Source organism: Carcharhinus amblyrhynchos, chromosome 3 (genome assembly GCF_965287045.1).
Source record: "Carcharhinus amblyrhynchos chromosome 3, sCarAmb.v2.hapA, whole genome shotgun sequence".
NCBI lineage: Eukaryota > Metazoa > Chordata > Chondrichthyes > Carcharhiniformes > Carcharhinidae > Carcharhinus > Carcharhinus amblyrhynchos.
Window position 1 is genome coordinate 19640798 of NC_137326.1, and position 18731 is coordinate 19659528.

At 43.6% G+C, this 18731-nt stretch overlaps 1 protein-coding gene across 1 annotated transcript in view; it reads left to right on the forward strand.

The window, feature by feature from the left end:
• Positions 1 to 9471: 9471 nt before the first annotated feature.
• The window catches only part of poc1a (POC1 centriolar protein A), a 110684-nt gene continuing 101424 nt past the window's right edge, over positions 9472 to 18731 (forward strand). The window contains exons 1-3 of the mRNA XM_080181839.1: positions 9472 to 9571; positions 12632 to 12716; positions 16353 to 16524. Of these exons, the coding sequence (XP_080037965.1) occupies positions 9557 to 9571; positions 12632 to 12716; positions 16353 to 16524 (272 nt within the window). The 5' untranslated portion in view covers positions 9472 to 9556. The remainder of the gene's footprint in view (positions 9572 to 12631; positions 12717 to 16352; positions 16525 to 18731) is intronic.

An 18731-nucleotide genomic window follows, 5' to 3' on the forward strand; every position in this document is an offset into this window, starting at 1 on the left:
TCTGTCGCTGCTCAGTTCCACTTTCCCGCCCTCTCCCCATAACCCTTAATCCCTTCTCTTATCAAGAACCCATCAACCCGCTTCTTAAAAATATTTAGCGAGGCAGCCTCCACCACTTTAACGGGCAGAGAATTCCAGAGATTCACCACCCTTTGAGTGAAGAAGTTCCTCCTCAACTCCGTTCTAAACCGCCCCCCCTTTATCTTGAGGCTGTGCCCCCTTGTCCTACTGTCTTTTTTGAGCGGGAAGAGTCTCTCCACCTCTATCCTATCCATCCCATTCATCATCTTATACGTCTCAATGAGATCTCCCCTCATTCTTCTAAACTCTAACGAGTACAAGCCTAGTTTATTCAGCCTCTCCTCATAGCTCAATCCCCTCAACTCCGGTATCAGCCTAGTAAACCTCCTCTGCACTCCCTCCAGGGCCAAAATATCCTTGCGCAGATGCGGCGCCCAAAACTGCACACAGTACTCCAGCTGCGGCCTCACCAATGCCCTATACAGCTGCAGCAAGACCTCCCTACTTTTATATTCAATCCCCCTCGCTATGAAGGCCAGCATCCCATTCGCCTTCCTGACCACCTGCTGCACCTGCAAGCTGGGTTTTTGCGACTCATGCACAAGGACCCCTCTGCACACAGAGCATGAACCCCAGAGCCATCACTTACAGGTGCCTTGCTAGGCTGAGGGTCTACAATGTCTTGCTGCAGATGACCGAGAACCAGTGTTGCCAAAGAATGCGCATGTCCAGGAGTTGAACAGTGCTCAATGTTTATGCCAGTGGCTCCTTTAATGGCTCCACCGGGGACCACTGTGGGATCTCACAAGCCTCCACGCACAAGTGCTTCCAGGAGATCATGAATGCCATCTTCATGAAAGCAGACAACTTTGTGCATTTGGGCTGGGATCAGGGAAGCTGGGATTTATGCAGATCCACAAATTTCCGCAGATGCAGGGTGCCATGGACTGCATTTATTTGGCACTGAGATCTCCACTGCAGAAACAAATTGCATGGGTTTCCACTTGCTGAATGTTCAGATGTTCTGGGACCATAACAAATGCATTCTGCAGTGCACGATTCCCAGGGAATGTCCGCAACTCCTACATTCTCACCCACTCTCAGATCCCTGATGCCTTCCAACATGCACAGAGCCTGCAGGGTTGGCTGCTCAGGGAAAAGGGCTACCAATTGAGGATGTGGTTGATGGCATCCATGAGACGCCTATCTCCAGCAGAGGGAAGATATAACGAGGCTTATGTGCAATTTGTACATTGATGGAGAAACCATCCAGATGTTGCAAGTTAGGTTCTGGTACCTGGACAGATTGTGTGGAACCTTGCAATATATTCCACAGAAGGTGTCATGCATCATTGTCACCTGCTGCACCCTACACAACCTAACTGTGCAATGTGGGAAGGAACTCCCAAAAGAGGAGCTGCATATCTCCTCCAATGTGGAAGGCATCACCAGGAACGATAGTGAGGAGGTCCTCAAAGGCGAGGATGATGGCCAAGAGACTACTGTGATGTCCAGACAAGGCAGGCATGCTCAGGACATGCTTGTAGCTGCTAGATTCATGGAGGGTGATGGCGACATGCATTCCGCACATTCCACAGATCCTCACATGCATCTTTTAAACTTTGGACTCACGTCTGACTATTGGCAGGGCACACATCCTCAGTGAAAAGGCTCCTGTCATGGAGACACAGTATTTGCCCATAGTCCCAACAGTCTAGGAGGATGATGATGAGACACTGCAAAGATCCTTATGGAGCTTATGTGAATGTCTGACTTCTGTCTAACTTTGGCAGCTCACTTGTGTTTGGGTAGCATGGTGGCACAGTGGTTAGCATTGCTGCCTCACAGCACCAAAGACCCTGATTCAATTTCAGGCTTGGGTCACTGTCATTGTGGAGTTTGCACATTCTCCCTGTGTCTGTGTGGGTTTCCTGTGGGTGCTCCGGTTTCTCCCACAATCCAAAGATAAGCGGGTTAGGTGGAATGGCCATGCTAAATTACCCCTTATTCTCAAGGGGACTAGCTAGGGTAAATGCATGGGATTATGTGGATAGGGTCTGAGTGGGGTTGTTGGTGGTGCAGACTCGATGCGCTGAATGACATCCTTCTGCGCAGTAGGATTCTATGAACAGGGCCATATCATGGGGATGCAGTGAGGGAACTTTGACTTAAAAAGACACACTTCTAAATCTTCTTTCAAACAGTGCTTTCCCTTGGCTGTTTTTAGCAAGGATTCATTTTTACAACTCTACTTTTGGTATTCCTTTGTTTTGAACACCATCAAGCTTTCATACAAATTTTCAGAGATGAAGCCACTAACTGCTTCACAATTACTTCAACTATCGCTTCACAGACTATAGTGAAATATCAAAAACCTTTGGATTGCTGGGTAGGTGGTGTGGAAGTGTTTTTTTATTAACCAATCTATTCTATTTTCAAATATCATGCATTCCCAGGAATCTAATTTTTTGAATCTGATTCCCAGCATCTATGTATTTCTTTTTAACCCAAAGTATTAGACTTGAAAGAAAATTTACTGGTTTTGTGCCAACATGCAGTGGGAAGGTTAGTTTGAGATACAGCAACATCAATGTAGCATTGATTCCTCCAACTTGTGTTTCCTTGGGGTAAAGCTCATGGGACTGTGGATAGTTGAAGTTATCATTTGCTGTATAATGACCTTCTCTGTCTGATGATGAAAAATACATCTATTTATTGATTTCTTCTCTGCTTGTGTCTAAGGATCTGTGGATAATAATCCAAACAAGTGGAATTAATTATTTTGAAGTTACATAATGCAAGTAATGAATTAATAATGAATGTTTTAATAAATCTAAGCATCCATTTCACCACAAAGACTTTGGTGGAGCAATTAATACAATGTTTGAACAGGAATTAACTCTCTTAAAACAGAATTTTATACAATTGGTAGAAAATAATATACTTCCTGTGGTAAGTGTTGTATTTCCCTCAGATGTGGGTGTCTAGTTTAATTGAATGGCTGTTTCTGAGACTTTCCAATGAACTTCAAAGAGATTTAACTCAACTCACTTTTTGAAGGCTGTTATATATTTAAGTAATTGCACGATTGTCTTAAGAGCCAGCCAGTTATGATATGATGGTGATATCATTGGGTATTTCACAGGTTCTTAGGATCCATAGAATCCCTACAGTGCAAGAGGAGGCCCTTCTGCCCATTGAGCCTGCACTGATAATAATCCCACCAAGGACCTTGAGACTAAGGGGAAATTTAGCATGGTCAATCCACCGAATCCACTGTATGGCTGGGGTTATTTAAAAAAAAATACATGAAGTCAACTATCTCCAGGGTAAACCAGGGGAATACTGGGAAGAAAATAGAAATATAAAAACTGAGCAGTCTCGAATCACTTGTCGCTGTAAGAGAAATGACGGATCGATTAGGATCCAGACAGCCTTTCAAGGAAGGAGATGAATCATGGTGTTCCTATGCAGAGCATTTTCAATACTTTGTACAAACGAATAAAATTGCAAGTGAGTTGCTCATACCAGCTTTTCTCAGTACATTAGGAAGTAAAACTTTCAATTTGCCCCAGTGCACACTTCATCTAGTAAAGCCAGGAACCAAAATTTACAAAGACTCGACAAAGATCTTTGAAGAACATTTACTCTCCAAAGCCATTGATCTTTGTGGAATGGTTCAAGTTCCTTCAAAGGGATCAAGTGGAAGATGAAAGCATTACTCAATTTGTGGCAACCTTAAAAATGGTTAGCACAACATTGTGAGTTTGGTGAGTCATTAGAAGACACTTTTCAAGGTCATCCAGTTTGTGGTCTCCTAAAGGTGGCTATCAAAAGAAGATTGCTGACTGGATGTGCTTTGACTTTAAAAACAGCAGTAGAAATTGCAGTTTAGATGGAACTGGCAGATAAAGAACCTCCACAATTTGGTACAGGAATGAAGATCCACAAGTTGGGAACAGCCCTTAAGAAGTCAAAAAGCAACAAGGCGTCACAGATGTGCCAAAATCGGTCATTCAGGCAGTAACTGCTGGAGTAAAGATAGTCAGTGCAAGAATGTGCAAAGTGGATTAGATTGCAAAAGCTTTGTGGGCTAGACCAACCTCCCTTGAGAAGAATATTCAAAAGAAGAATCTGGATACTTTAAGAAGAACAAGTTGCATTCTACAGAAATAATTGACAACGTGGAAGAAAAGAATTATGGCTCTGAAAATGTCAGAAATATGATGAAGGGCCCCAACTGAACATCTTATCTATACATTATTCTGGGGGAGATTTTCTGTCTGCTTTCACTGTCAAAGAGAATGGCAACATGGGCTGAAAATCCAGAATCAGGAAATGCAATTCTCTCCCAAGAGATTGCATTCCACAACTTTCCCTGCCCTTCACTGGTGACATAGTGAGGGTGAAAACCCCACTTAAATGTATTTTAATAAATTTAAATACAATTATCAGCCCCCACCCCCACCCCCTTGCCATATATTCCACCCTAACCATATTTTCAAACCTCAGATGTGATGAAGATCCTTATCCCCGGGGGCGTAAAGATGAATATAGCCCCAGGGGATAAGGACATGGCCAGCCCTGGCTAGTCTAGTTGAGTTTCTGGTCAATGGAACCTCCCAGGATATGGACAGTGGGGAATTCAGTGATGGTGATATCATTGAATGTTAAGGGGCGCTAGTTAAGATTCTCTCTTGTCGGAGATGGTCATTGTTTGGCAACTTGTGCAGCATGAATGTTATTTGTCACTTGTCAATTCAAGTCTGGATATTGCCCAGGTCTTGCTTCATTTAGTCATGGACTGCTCTAGTATCTGAGGAGTCATGAATGATGCTGAACATGGTGCAATCATCAGGAAACATCCTCACTTTTGACCTTCTGCTGAAAGGAAGGTCAGCTGAAGATGGCTGGGCCTAGGACACACCCCTGAGGAACTCCTGCGATGATGTCCTGAAGCCGAGGTGACTGCCCTCCAACAACCACAACCATCTTCCTTTGTGCTTGGTCTGAGTCCAACGAGCAGAGAGCTTTCCACCTGATTCCAGGCTAAGATTCCTTGATCTTAGGCGATTTTTACACTAGCTTAACTGCAATGTTAATGTAAGCATACTTGTGACACTAATAAATAAAATAAAAAATAAAAATAATGATTCCACACCAAGTCAAATGCTGTTTTGATGTCGAGGGCAATCACTTTCACCGATCCTCTGGAGTTCAGCTCTTTTGTCCATGTTTCAGCCAAGGCTGCAATGAGGTCAGGAATTGAGTGGCTTGGGCAGACTGAGCATCAGTGAGCAGAATATTACTAGGCAAGTGTTGCTTGATTGCATTGTTGATGACACTTTTCATCACTTATAATTGAGAGTAGATCGATGGGACTGTAATTGGCTGGGTTGGATTTGTCCTGCTTGTTGTGTACAGGAAAAACCTGGGCAATTTTCCACTTAGCTAGGTAGATGCCAGTGTTGTAGCTGTACTGGATCAACATGGCTAAGGGCATAGCAGGTTCTGCAGCAAATGTCTTCAGTACCATTGCTGGAATATTGTCAGGGACCATAGCCTTTGCAGTATCCAGTGCATTTAGCCATGGGCAGCACAGTGGCATAGTGGTTAGCATTGCTGCCTCACTGTACTAGAGACCCTGGTTCAATTCTGGCCTCAAGTGACTGTGTAGAGCTTGCATGTTCTCCCCGTGTCTGCATGGGTTTCCTCCGGGTGCTCTGGTTTCCTCCCACACTCCAAAGATGCGTGGGTTAGATTGATTGGCCATGCTAAATTGTCCTTAGGGTCAGGGGGATTAGTGGGGTAATTACGTGGGATTTCGGAGATAAGACCTGGGTGGGATTGTTGTTGGTGCAAACCTGATGGGCCGAATGGCCTCCTTCTGCACTGTAGGAATTCTATATGAAGAACAAAGAAAATTACAGCACAGAAACAGGCCCTTTGTCCCCCCAAGTCTGCACCGACCATGCTGTCCAACTGAACTAGAACCCCCTACCTTTTTGGGAACCTTATCCCTCTATTTATATCCTAGTCATGTATTTGGCAAGACATCCCTTAAAAGTCATTTTTGTATCTGCTTCCACTACCTCCCCTGGCAGCGAGTTCCAGGCACTCATCACTATGATTCTCTGATTTCTTAGTTTTCCATTCAAGAAGAATTGTTTGTTGCAGAAAACTCAAAACTCAGCCACTCAATAATAACCTTGTTGTTTGTGTTTTCTTGCAGTTCCTTGTGGAATGCTAAAAGCATTCAGCTTATCAACAATTTGGATGATGGTGAGGAATCATTATCTGTCGGGGCTTTGGGGCAGCTGAAAGTTTGGGCTCTTCTTTTTGATACCTGGGCCCAAATCTTCCAATCAGGGTGGGAATACATATTTCCAACACTGATCAGACAACAAAATACCCATTTACCTTCTTCCAATTCTTCAGGGCAATCTTCTGATTGAGGATCCTTTCAAACTCACTCAGTGCAGGAAACCTTGGAGACATTGGTGAAGGGAATCTGTGCAGAAGTAATGCCCCTTGTTGTGGCACCAGCTGCCTTATTCCGGTAAATAATTTTAATCTTCCAAGCTTTTTTGAGAAGCTTTGGAGAGGAGGTACCTGGGCGAGGGGTAGGATGGGTGAGAGTATTGGATGGATAAGGGAGGTAAGTCGAGGGAGTCAGGGAGGTGTTGGGAAAGTTGGGGAGGTCGTCAGGTAGTGGGGGAATAGGGCGGAGGGGAGTTTTGCTGGGGCTGGAGAAGCAGGGGTAGTCGGGCAGTGATTGTTAGCAGGTGGGGAGCTCAGGGGTTTGATGGGTGAGGGGGGTTCAAGAGTTGGCAGGCACAGGGGTTCAGGGGTCTTGGCAGCGGTGGACGGCTGACGGACAACGGGATTCAGGGATTTGAGGGCAGGAGGGGTAGAAGGATTGGCAGGTGGGGGGGTTGGTGAGCAGAAGGTTCGAGGGGCTGTCGGGCAGGTGGGGGATTGGCAGGTGGAGGGGGTTTGGAGGCAGGGATGTTAAGGAACTTGGGAAAATAAATAGTGATATCTTGAGGAATATACGTATAACAGAGAAGGAGGTACTGGAAGTCTTAAAGTGCATCAGGGTAGATAAACCTCTGGGACCTGATGAACTGTATCCCAGGGCTTGTGGGAGGCTAGGGTGGAAATTGTGGGTCCCCTAGCAGAGATATTTGAATCGTCGACAGCCGCAGGTGAGGTGCCTGAAGATTGGAAGGTGGCAAATGTTGTGTCTTTGTTTAAGAAGGGCTGCAGGGAAAAGCCAGGGAACTACAGGCCGGTGAGCCTCACATTTGCAGTAGGTAAGTTGTTGGAAGGTATTCTGAGAAACAGGATCTACAGGCATTTAGAGAGGCAAGGACTGATTAGGCTCAGTCAGCATGGCTTTGTGAATGGAAAATCATGTCTCACAAATTTGATTGAATTTTTTTGATGGGGTAACCAAGAAGGTAGATGAAGGCAATGCAGTTGATGTTTTCTACATGGACTTTAGGCAGGCCTTTGACAAGGTACCACGTGTTGCATAAGGTTAAATCTCACAGGATCCAGGGTGAGGTAGCGAAATGGATACAAAATTGACTGGATGACAGAAGCCAGAGTGTGGTTGTAGAGAGTCATTTTTCAAACAGAAGGGCTGTAACCAGAAGTGTGCCTTAGGGCTCGGTGCTGGATCCACTGTTAATTGTCATTTATTTTAATGATTTGGATGAGAATTTAGTCAGCATGATTAGTAAGTTTACAGATGATACAAGATTGGCGGCATAGTGGACAACCAAGAAGATTATCGAGGATTGCAGCGGGATCTCAATCAATTGGGCCAGTGGGCTGACGAATGGCAAATAAAGTTTAAGTTAGATAAATGTGAGATGATGCATTTTGGTAGGGCAGAACTTACTCAATTTATGGTAGGGCGTTGGGAAGAATTATAGAACAAAGAGATCTAGGGGTACAGGTTCATAGGTCCTTGCAAGTGGAGTCACAGATGGATAAAGTGGTCAAGAAGGCATTCAACATGCTTGGTTTCATTGGTCAGAACACTGAATACAGGAGTTGGTAAGCCTTGTTGAAATTGTACAAGACATTGGTAAGGCCACACTTGGAATACTTTGTACAGTTCTGGTCATCTCATTTTAGAAAGAGTGCAGGAAAGATTTGCTGGGATGCTACTGGGACTTGATGTTTTCACTTACAAGGAGAGGCTGGATGGACTACAACTTTTTCCTCTGGAGCGTAGGAGATTTAGGGGTGATCTTATAGAAGTCTATAAAATAATGAGGGCAATAGATCAGCTAGTCAATATCTTTTCCCAAAGGTAGGGGAGTCTAAAACTAGACGGCAAAGATTTAAGGTATGAGTGGAGAGATACAAAAAGGGTCTAGAGGGGCAATATTTTCACACAGAGGGTGGTGAGTGTATGGAACAACTACCAGAGGTAGTAATAGAGGCATGTACAATTTTGTCTTTTAAGAAACGTTTAAACAGTTGCATGTTTAAGGTGGCTATGGAGGGATATAGGCCAAACGCAGGCAATTGGGACTAGCCTAGTGGTTAAAAAAAAGAGGCAGTAGGGACAAATCGGGCTGTTGGGCCTGTTTCCAAGCTGTAAACCTTTATGACTCTATTAGTGGGTGGGATGTTTCAAAGGGGTTGGTGGATGGACGGGTTCAGGGGGTTGGTGGGTGTGGGGGTCAGGGATTGGCAGACAGGGGATGTCGGGGGTATTGGTGGGCAGAGGTGGGCGGAGGGGTCAAAGTGGTTGGAGGAGGAGAGGGTGTGGCTTCAGTGTGGGAGAATGAGGATCAGTTCCATGGTAACCCAGGACTTAAGAGTCAGATTGTTCACCAGGTGGAAGAGAATTGCCTATTGGAAATTCTAACTTCCCAAGTAATCCCAACGGAGTCTGTGCTTTGAAACTTCTGAGAAGTCCTCAAATGCAAATGACAGGTAGGGCTCTGACCATCTGAGACTGGAAGATCTGGCCCAAAACCTTTCAGCGAAATGTGGTGTGTAAAAATAAAAGTTGTTTAGATGCAATCAAGAATCTCTACTGTGTAGAAGGAGACCATCTGGCCCACTGAGTTTGCACCAACTCTAGTAGCATTTCTTACCCAGGTCCATCCTACGCATTTGCCAATGCAGGTAACACATCATTCGGAAGGAAAGTCACGCAGTAATGGAGAGAATATGCGTACTCCACACAGATAGTTTGAAATCGAACCTGGGCTCAGGGCGCCGTGAGGCAGCAGTGCTAACCACTGTGCCGCCCTGCCATTGAAGTGGAGAGCAGCATGACTGGTCGAGTGAATGAGATATCAGTCGGCCGACAGAAATTGGGTTGGTGATCTCGCCTTTAAGGGGCGGGGCCTGGCGGCGGCGCGAGCAGCGCGCGGGGGTGATAGCGGCATCTGGATTGGCGGAGGCTGGTTACCGGGGAGACGGCGGGCCAGTTACCAGGGAGACTCGCGCTGGGCCTGGTGCGGCAGGTAGCTCTTGTCAGCCTGAGCTCCAGGGAGGCGGCAAGATGTGCTCCGGCTTGGTAGGTGTCCCCGGGGTGGTTGGAGAGAGAGAGAGAGAGAGACGAAGGCCTAAAGCCCTAAAGCTCCGGCTGTGGGCTGGGGCTCCGTAGGATGAGCTGAGCGGGGGAAGGTTCTGTCAGACTGGGGGACAGGTGGGGGCCGGGATGGACCGTGAATGCTTTGTTCATTTTGAATCTTTGCACTGGCTACCTTCCCCCAACAAACACACAACTGCTTCAAGGGTATCTAATCTACTGCTTCACTTCTGCTCATCTTCAAATTACACTTTAATGGAGCAAAGGTGTTCCAGTTTCCTCCCACAGTCCGAAAGAAGCGTTGGTTAGGTGCATTGGCCTTTCTAAATTCTCCCTCAATGTACCCAAACAGGCACCGGAGTGTGGTGAGTAGGGGACTTTCACAGTAACTTCATTGTAGTATTAATGTAAGCCTCCATATGACACTAATAAATAAACTTTTTAACCTGCGGACTCCCCAGTTTAAGCAGAGTCTAGTTGTTGCACACTATGTATTGTGCCTGTCATGGGTCACTGGTTTAGACATCCCATCGCCATGTCCAGTGGTACGAGGTCCTGCTGCCCTCAACTCAAACTCTCCACCAGCCCAGCATCATCCTGGAATCTGAAGATAATTTCTGCCTACTGTCAACAGTCTCCTTCAAACCCTTTCCCAACTTCAGCATATGAGGAGCTTACAGACTGCTTTGAAACTAATGTTGACATAATCCATTCAACTGCCTTTGTGGCTTCTCTCTCACACTCTCTCTCTCACTCTCTCTCACACGCACACACACACACACATACAGACTTGGCACTTGTTTCTTTCTGTAGCACCTCTCCCCTCAGGCCCTTTCTCAGCTCATTTTGTTCAGCTCCTGCTCCCTCGACTTTATTACCGCTAAATTAGTCCATGGTTGGATCGTGTAAATTGTTCCCGAGAGACTGTCCCTGATGTTTCCAAATCTGCCACCATCATCCTTTTCCATTTATTAAGAATACCTTTGCTCATGTCCTTTCAAAATTACTGCCCCACCTCCAATGTTTTCCTCTCTAAAGTATTTAAATAAGTTGTTACTTTTCAAATCTTTGCCCTTCTTCCCTGCAGACCCATGTTTAAACTTCTTTAAGTCATATTTCTATCCCTTGAACAGCACAGAAACACTTCAAAGAAACAGTGGCATCTTCTGTGCCAAAAATAGTTGTATTCTCTTCCTCCTCATCACTTTGCAGCCTTAGACTCAATTGATATTGACCAGGTCAAGAGGGTTTCTCATGAAGGCACACCCAGCGATTGCCTTGGAATCTCCTGAAATGGCTTCTCTTTATCATCCCTTTTGAGTCTCTGAGGGATATATCATTGAACTGCTTCTACTTATCTACATGATGCCTCTTAATAACATCATCTAAAGTCATAGAATTCCTACAGTGCACAAGGAGACCATTTGGCCCATTGAGTCTGCACTGACAACAATCTCACCCAGGCTCTATCCCTGTAGCCCCACACATTTACCCTACTGATCCCTCTGACGCTACGCATCCCAGGCCACAAAAGGTCAATTTAGCATAGCCAATGCACCTAACCTGCACATCTTTGGAGTGCTGATACCTGTTTCCATATGTATGCTGATGACATTTGGTTCTATTTCACCACTACCTGTCTTCACCTTACCATCATCTCAGCAGTCAGACCATTCATCTGATATCCACTCCTAGATGAGTCACAATTTCCTTCAGTTAAATATTGGAAAGATCAAAGTGTCTTCTGCCCCTGCCCGTTCCATTGCATTCTGTTCTCTTACAGCTGTCTCGGGCTAACTACTGTTTGCAATGTTGGCATCATTATTAACCCTGAGCTGAGCTCCAATTCTCTGTACTCGCCATCAAAAAGGCCACCTAATTCTGCATCTGTAACATTGTCCGTTCTTTTCACAGCCCTAATGTTTTTGGTGGTGCAACCTTAATCCTTGCCTTGTTCACTCCAGACTGAAACACTCCAGTGCCCTCCTGGTTGGCCTCCCATTTTCCAGCATCCATAAACCTAAGCTTATCCAAACCTTTTCTGCCCGTATTCTAATTCACACTGTCTCACTCACCCATCAGCCTGAAACTTGCTGACTTGCGTTGGCTCCCATGCTCCTGCACTTCAGATGTGAAATTCGCATCTATATGTTCCAATCTCCTTGTGGCCTTCCTCTTCCAACTTGTGTAACCTCCTCCAGGAACGCTGGCTTGGATTTCTGCTGAATCAAATCGTTGCTATTCCTATTTGACAATATTGTGATGCTGGATTGCTGGTTATTCCCTTGGTGCCAGATTAGAACTCGCTCTGAACATATGAAACAAAGGATGGGAAAAGGCCATTAGGTGCTTCAACTTCAAGTAGGAGTCAGCCAATTCTCTACCTTCCCAGAAGCACAGTACCACTGTAATGCTTCTTTGGTACCCACAGTTCCAGGAAATAATGGGATGAGGACCAAATCAGAAAATGGTCTGGACTTCCTGACACTACATTTAGGCAGAGAGCACAGCTGCTCTGCCAGCTTTGTACCAAACTCTGGCAGAAATTGAAGATTCCATGGGGAAGCGGGACGGGAAAGGGGCTGGGGCAGGAAAGTTTGTCACACTGGGTCAAGGTTGAGGGAATTGGGGGGGTGGTGGGGCGGTGAGGAGGTGTGGAAACTTCTATTTCTGCCAGAGTTTGGTGCAAAGCTGGTAGAGCAGCTGTGCTCCCTGCCTAAACGTAGTGTCAGGAAGTCCAGACATTTTCTGATTTGGTCCTCATCCCATTATTTCCACGAACTGTGGGTACCAAAGGAGCAGTGGTACTCTGCTTCTGGGAGGGTGGAGAATTGGCTAACTCCTACTTGAAGTTGGCTGGGAGGTACGATCTGTGAGAGGACAGGTGAATGTATTTGGGTGTATGAAATAATTATAAAAGCAGTTTTTGTGTTGAAAGGTATCCTGCACAATAATTCAAAGAAACAAACTGAAGCAACAATTATTAACTAGCGTAGAAACACAGTATGTGCAAATAGTTAAGGTTTCACTTTTTTTATTTTGTAGGAGGATCCAACATTAGAACGCCACTTTAAAGGCCATCGTGACACTGTTACAAGTATTGACTTTAACACTAACATGAAGCAGTTGGGTATGTTGCATTTCCTGAGTAAGCTATTGATAATTTTTTGGGGCATCCATAAAGTTAGGATATCAGATATGTGCCAATGTGTGTGTTCAGGGAGGTGTTCAGAGAGGTCATGCTACCCGGAAATAAAGACTTGTATTTACCTCATGCCATTCATGACCATAGACATCAAAGCACTTTACAGCCAAGAGAATACTTTTAAAGTCTAATGCTGTAATATAGGAAAAGTATCCCAACATCTGAGAAGTATCCCAACATCTTCACCTGGTCAGAGTTCGGTCAACGTCATTGTTGATCATGGAAGATCAAAGCATCCAATTTCTCAACCCTGTATTCTGAACTGGACTACTATCACAATAGATCCAGACTTTATATTCTTACTGTTACGAAGCAAAACCAAAGAATCAAATTGAGTAACACAACTTTGGCTCATCAAGTTCACACCTTTTGATAATTATGTGTATAGTCTCCAGTAAAGTTTACATTCTTATCACTTACTTAGTAATATTTGGAAAGATTCTGTGTATTGCCCAGTCTTGCAGATACATCTTTCAGGATTCAACCAGCTGAATCAGTACTGTTGCTACTGAGGCAATCTTTGTGATGGGCATTGAAGTCCCTGACTCAGAGTACATAAGGTACCCTTGCTACGCTCAGTGCTTCTGCCAGATTGTGTTCAACATGGAGGAGTACTAATTTATCAGCTAAAGAAGGGCGGTAACTGATAATCAACAGGAGGTTTCCTTGCCCATGTTTGACTTGATGCCATGAGACCCCATGGGGTCCAGAATCAATGATGCGGATTCCATGGGCTGCTCTTTCCCAAATTGCAACTTCTGGTGGGTCTATCCTGCCCTACAACAGAGGAATCTGAGACATTGGCTATTAGGTAAGATTTGTTAAGAATGATTGTGTTAGGTTGTTGCTTGGATAATTTTGCACTATAGGTATTGTATGGTTCTAATTTCAGTCTTGAACGTAGTTAATGACTTAACCTCCACAACCCTCTGGTTCCTCTATATCTCTCTGGGGCGGTGAATTTCAGAATTCATTACACTCTGGGTGAAGAAATTCCTTCTCACCTCAGCCCTAAATGACATGCTCCTTATTCTAGACTGTGTCCTTTGGTTCTAGACACATAGCCAGGGGAAACATTCTTTTTGCATTTACCCCCTGTCGAACCCTTTAAGAATTTTACGTGTTTGAATGAGAACATCTCTCCTTCTAAACTCCAGAGATGAAAGGCCCTGTCTATTTAATCATTCCTTATAGGATAATCCCATCGCCTCCACAGTTAGTGTACCTTTGTTGCACTCTCTGTGGCAAGTATATTTTTCCTTGGGTATTAAGACCAAAACTGTATACAGTATTCCAGGTGCAGTCTCACCAAGGCTCTATATAATTGCAGTGAGACACCCAAATCCCTTTGAAGTTCAATGCTTCCCAGCCTCTCACCATTTTCAGAAATAGACTGAATTTCTGTTTTTCTTATCAAAATAAATAACCTCATATTTCTGCACATTGTATTTCATCTGTCAAATTCTTGCCCACTCACTTAGTCTCTCCAAATCCCCATAAAGCTTCTTTGCATCCTTCTCATAGCTCATATTTCCATCTATTTTGTGCCGTCTGCAAACTTGCAAATATTACATTTCATCCCCAGAAATCACTTATCCAGATTGTGAATATTTGGGACCCAAGCACTGACCCTTGTGGTACCTCACTAACCTCAGCTTATCACGTGAAAGTGACCCATTTATCTGTTTTAGGATCCATAGAATCCCTCTAGTACAGAAAGAGGCCATTCGGCCCATCAAGTCTGTACCAACCACAATCCCAGCCAGGCCCTATTCCTGTAACTCCACACATTTACCCTGCTAATCCCCCTGACACTAAGGGGTAATTTAGCATGGCCAATCCAACTGACCCACACATCTTTGGACTGGAGGAAACCCATATAGACAAGCAAACTCCACACACACAGTGACCCAAGGCTGGAATTGAACCTAGGTCCCTGGCGCTGTGAGGCAACAGTGCTAACTATTTTTCTGTCTAATAATGTACTCAATCAATGTCAGTATATTTCCCCCAATTCCATGTGCCCTAATTTTGTTTGCTAACTGTTGTGTGACACCTTATTAAAGGTGTTCTGAAAATCTAAGTATGCTACATCCACCGGTTGTCCCTTATCTATTCTGCCAGGAATATCCTCAAAAAACTCCAACAGGTTTGTTCAACATGATATCCCTTTTATAACTTCACATTGACTCTGTCCAATCCTTCCAATATTTTCTGTGTCCTGTTACCACATCTTTTATTATAGAGTCTGGCATTTTTCCTACAACTGATGTCAGGCTAGCGAGCTGTAATTCTTTCCCCGCCCCCTCCTTTCTTAAATAGTGGAATGCGTGAATCTTAAATAACATATTTGTAGAAAACAGTTTCTATGCAGAAAGTTTTGTGACAACTACTTACAACTAAAACATTAATTTAGCTGACATTTTTAAGCTTTGACTGTTTACATCTATTAAACAGATTATTTGTAAAACATAATTTCTATGTTTCTGAAGGGAAGTTCAATACAATAAATTGTTATTACAAAATACCTAATCTGTTTAATTTCATGCAAGTGATGTAAAATAAGACAGACTTGCATCATGTAGCACGTTTCATGATCACCAGATTTCTTGAAACATTTTACAGCTAATGAAATACTTTTTGAAGAGTAGTCACTATAATGTAGGAAATATGGCAGCTAATTTGTGTAGAAGACCAAACTTTCAGAAATGGTGATGTGGTAGTGGCCAGTTAATATGTTTATTGTGATGCTAAAGGATAAAATATTGTCCATGGAGATTACTCCCCTATTCTTTAAAATAGAGCAATGGGATATTTTACCTCCATGTGAAAGAACAAACTGGGCCATAGTTTAATTTTTCAACCTTTTTTAATCCAAAGACAAGGCCAAATAATTGCCTGTTTTCTCTCATTGGCTTATTTGCTGGCTCAGCTAATTTATCCATTGATTACATGGTCCATTAAGATCAGGAAAGCCAAATTGTAATTGGGACGGTGGTAAGAGCACAACTGACCTCTGCACCCATGGATAAAAGAGGGGAAAATTCGCTAGAAATCCAGCTCTTAATCTGTGTCCGATGGTCCTTGGCGTTTGTTGGATCAGGATAGAATTGGACTTAGCTGTAATGTCATAGTTTGCTTACATTAGTTTGCTAAAAGGTTTATGGATGAATCACGGTTTAAGTAACTAAGGAATCAATATCATCCAGTGAGAAAAGAACAGAAGGGGGTGAAAGTTGCTGAGAGAAAAGTAGTACTGCTAACTATGGATTTTTTGGGTAGTCCCTGTTCCTGAAAGGATAAAAGAGATCCACAACCTGGGTAAAGATCAACTTCTGGTTCACAGTTTTAATACACTGATCAAAATTGACAAATTTTGAGACAGATTTCATAGAAATTATAGCATTGCAGATCATGGAATTTGGTGATCGTATATTCCGTTTACAAATTTAGGACAAGGGTTGAAGGAGGTTGCCTTGGTGCATAATTTTAAATAAAGGGAATGTAGCAGTTACATTGCAGATTTGAAACTAACCTTAAAACCTTGTCTTCTTTTAACAGCAACTGGATCAATGGATTCCTGTGTCATGATCTGGAACTTAAAACCACAGATGAGAGCCTATCGTTTTGTAGGTCACAAAGATGCAGTCCTCTCAGTTCAGTTCTCTCCCTCTGGTCATTTAGTGGCTTCTGCATCCCGAGACAAAACAGTCCGCCTCTGGGTTCCCAGTGTGTAAGAGCATTTTTTTTGTCCTTGTGATTTAAAACGTGACATGAAAAGATTGGTACATATTACTGCTCGAGAACTTGGGATTTTGATTCAGCTTTGTTCCCTTATTGTACATGCAACTTCTATTATAATGGTTGCAAGCAAGAAAGTTTATTTTTATTATTCATTTTTACGGATGTGACCATTGTTGGCTAGAGCCTTATTGTCTACCTGAATTGCTCTTGAGAAGATGGTTGTGGGCTGCCTTCTTGAACTGCTGCAATGTAGAAACACCTAAAGTGTTGTTAGGAAGCCAGTTGCAAGATTTTGACAACGAAGGAATGGCAATATATCGCTAGGTCACGATGGTGAATGAGTTGGAGCAGATCTTCCAGGTGATGATGTTTCCATGTGTCTGCTGCCTTTGGCCTTCTAGATGGTTGTGGGTTTGGAAGATGCTGCCTGAGGAGCCTTGGTGAGTTCCTGCAATACAACTTGTAGATGGTATAAGTTGCTGCCACTGTTCATCAGTGGTAGAGGGAATAAATATTTGTCGAAGCGGTACAGATTAAGTGGGCTGCTTTGCCCTGGATAGTGTTGAGCATCTTGAGTGTTGTTGCAGCTGCACTCTCCAGGCAAGTGGAAAATATTCCACCACATTCCTGACTTGTGTCTTGTCGCTCGGGGGAAAATCTTTGGGGAGTCAGATGAGTTACTCACTGCAGGATGCCTAGCATTTGATCTGCTCTCATAGCTTCATATTTGTATGGTTAGTCCAGCTGAGTAACCTCTAGGATGTTGATCATGGCCGATTCAGGGATACTAATGCCATTGACTATCAAGGGGCAATGGTTATATTCTCTCGTTGGAGATGATTGTTGCCTGGCACTTGTGTGGCACAACTGTTGTTTGTTACTTGTCAGCCCAAGCCTGGATATTGTCAAGGTCATGCTGCATTAAGACATAAACTGCTTCAGTATCTGACGAGTCACAGATGGTGTCGAGCATTGTGCAGTCATCAGTGAATGTCTCCACTACTGACCTTATAATGAAAGAAAGGTAATCGATGAAGCAGCTGAAGATTATTGACCCCAGGACACCACCGTGAGGAGCTCCTGCTGTGATGTCCTGGAGCTGAGATGTTTGACTTCCAACAACCACGACCATCTTTCTTTGTGTTAGCTATGAGTCCAACCAGCAGGAATTTCCCTTAATTCCTGTTAACTCCATTTTTGCTAGGACTCCTTGATGCCATACTCAGTCAAATGCTAACTTGATGTCAAGGATAGTCACACTCACCTCACCTCTAGAGTTCAACTCTTTCGTCCATGTTTGAACCAAAACTGAAATGAAGTCAGGAGCTCAGTGACTCTGCTGACAGAATCCAAATGAGCATCAGTGAATAGGTTATTGCTAAGCAAGTGCCACATGCCAAGAAAATCTGTCAGGAAAACCTATGAAATTGTAATATTTTGTGTTGACAATATTCTGCTTATTTTTTTAAACAGTTGGGGTATGTGAATGGTGATTGAAGCAAGGGACAGAGTGACTGTGGGAGTGCAAATTAAGAGTTTGATATGGTAATGAGATTAGCAAGACATCAATAAATGTTCAGCTATGGTAATTTAGAAGGATGGTTATAGAACAGAAATAGATTTGAATGAGTGTTGTGGTTCAAAGGATAAGGTACACAAGGTGTGAAAAAAGATGTCATAGGTGAAGTATGGATAAAGGAAGTTTGCTTTTCTTTTAACTTCTAAAGCTAAAGTAAAGAGATGAAGTTAATCAATTTTAAGACTGCCTTTGCCCAAAGAAACTGGGTGAGAAAATAAGAGATTAAAGGGAAAGAATGTATTTATTTTATTTATTATTTATTAGTACCATGTAAGGCTTACATTTAACACTGCAATGAAGTTACTGTGAAATTCCCCTAGTCACCACAGTCTGGCACCTGTTCGGGTCAATGCACCTAACCAGCACGCCTTTCAGATTGTGGGAGGAAACTGGAACACTCAGAGGAAATCCATGCAGACATGGAGAGAATGTGCATACTCCACACAAATAGTGACCCAAGCTAGGAATTGAATCCGGTTCTCTGGTGCTGTGAAGCAGCAGTGCTAACCACTGTGCTACCATGCTACTGAAACCAATGAATATAGCTGTTTTAGATCTCTGCCAACAGCAGGAGTAGCTTGTTAGGTCTCAACAAGATGTGTGAATGAAGCCAAATC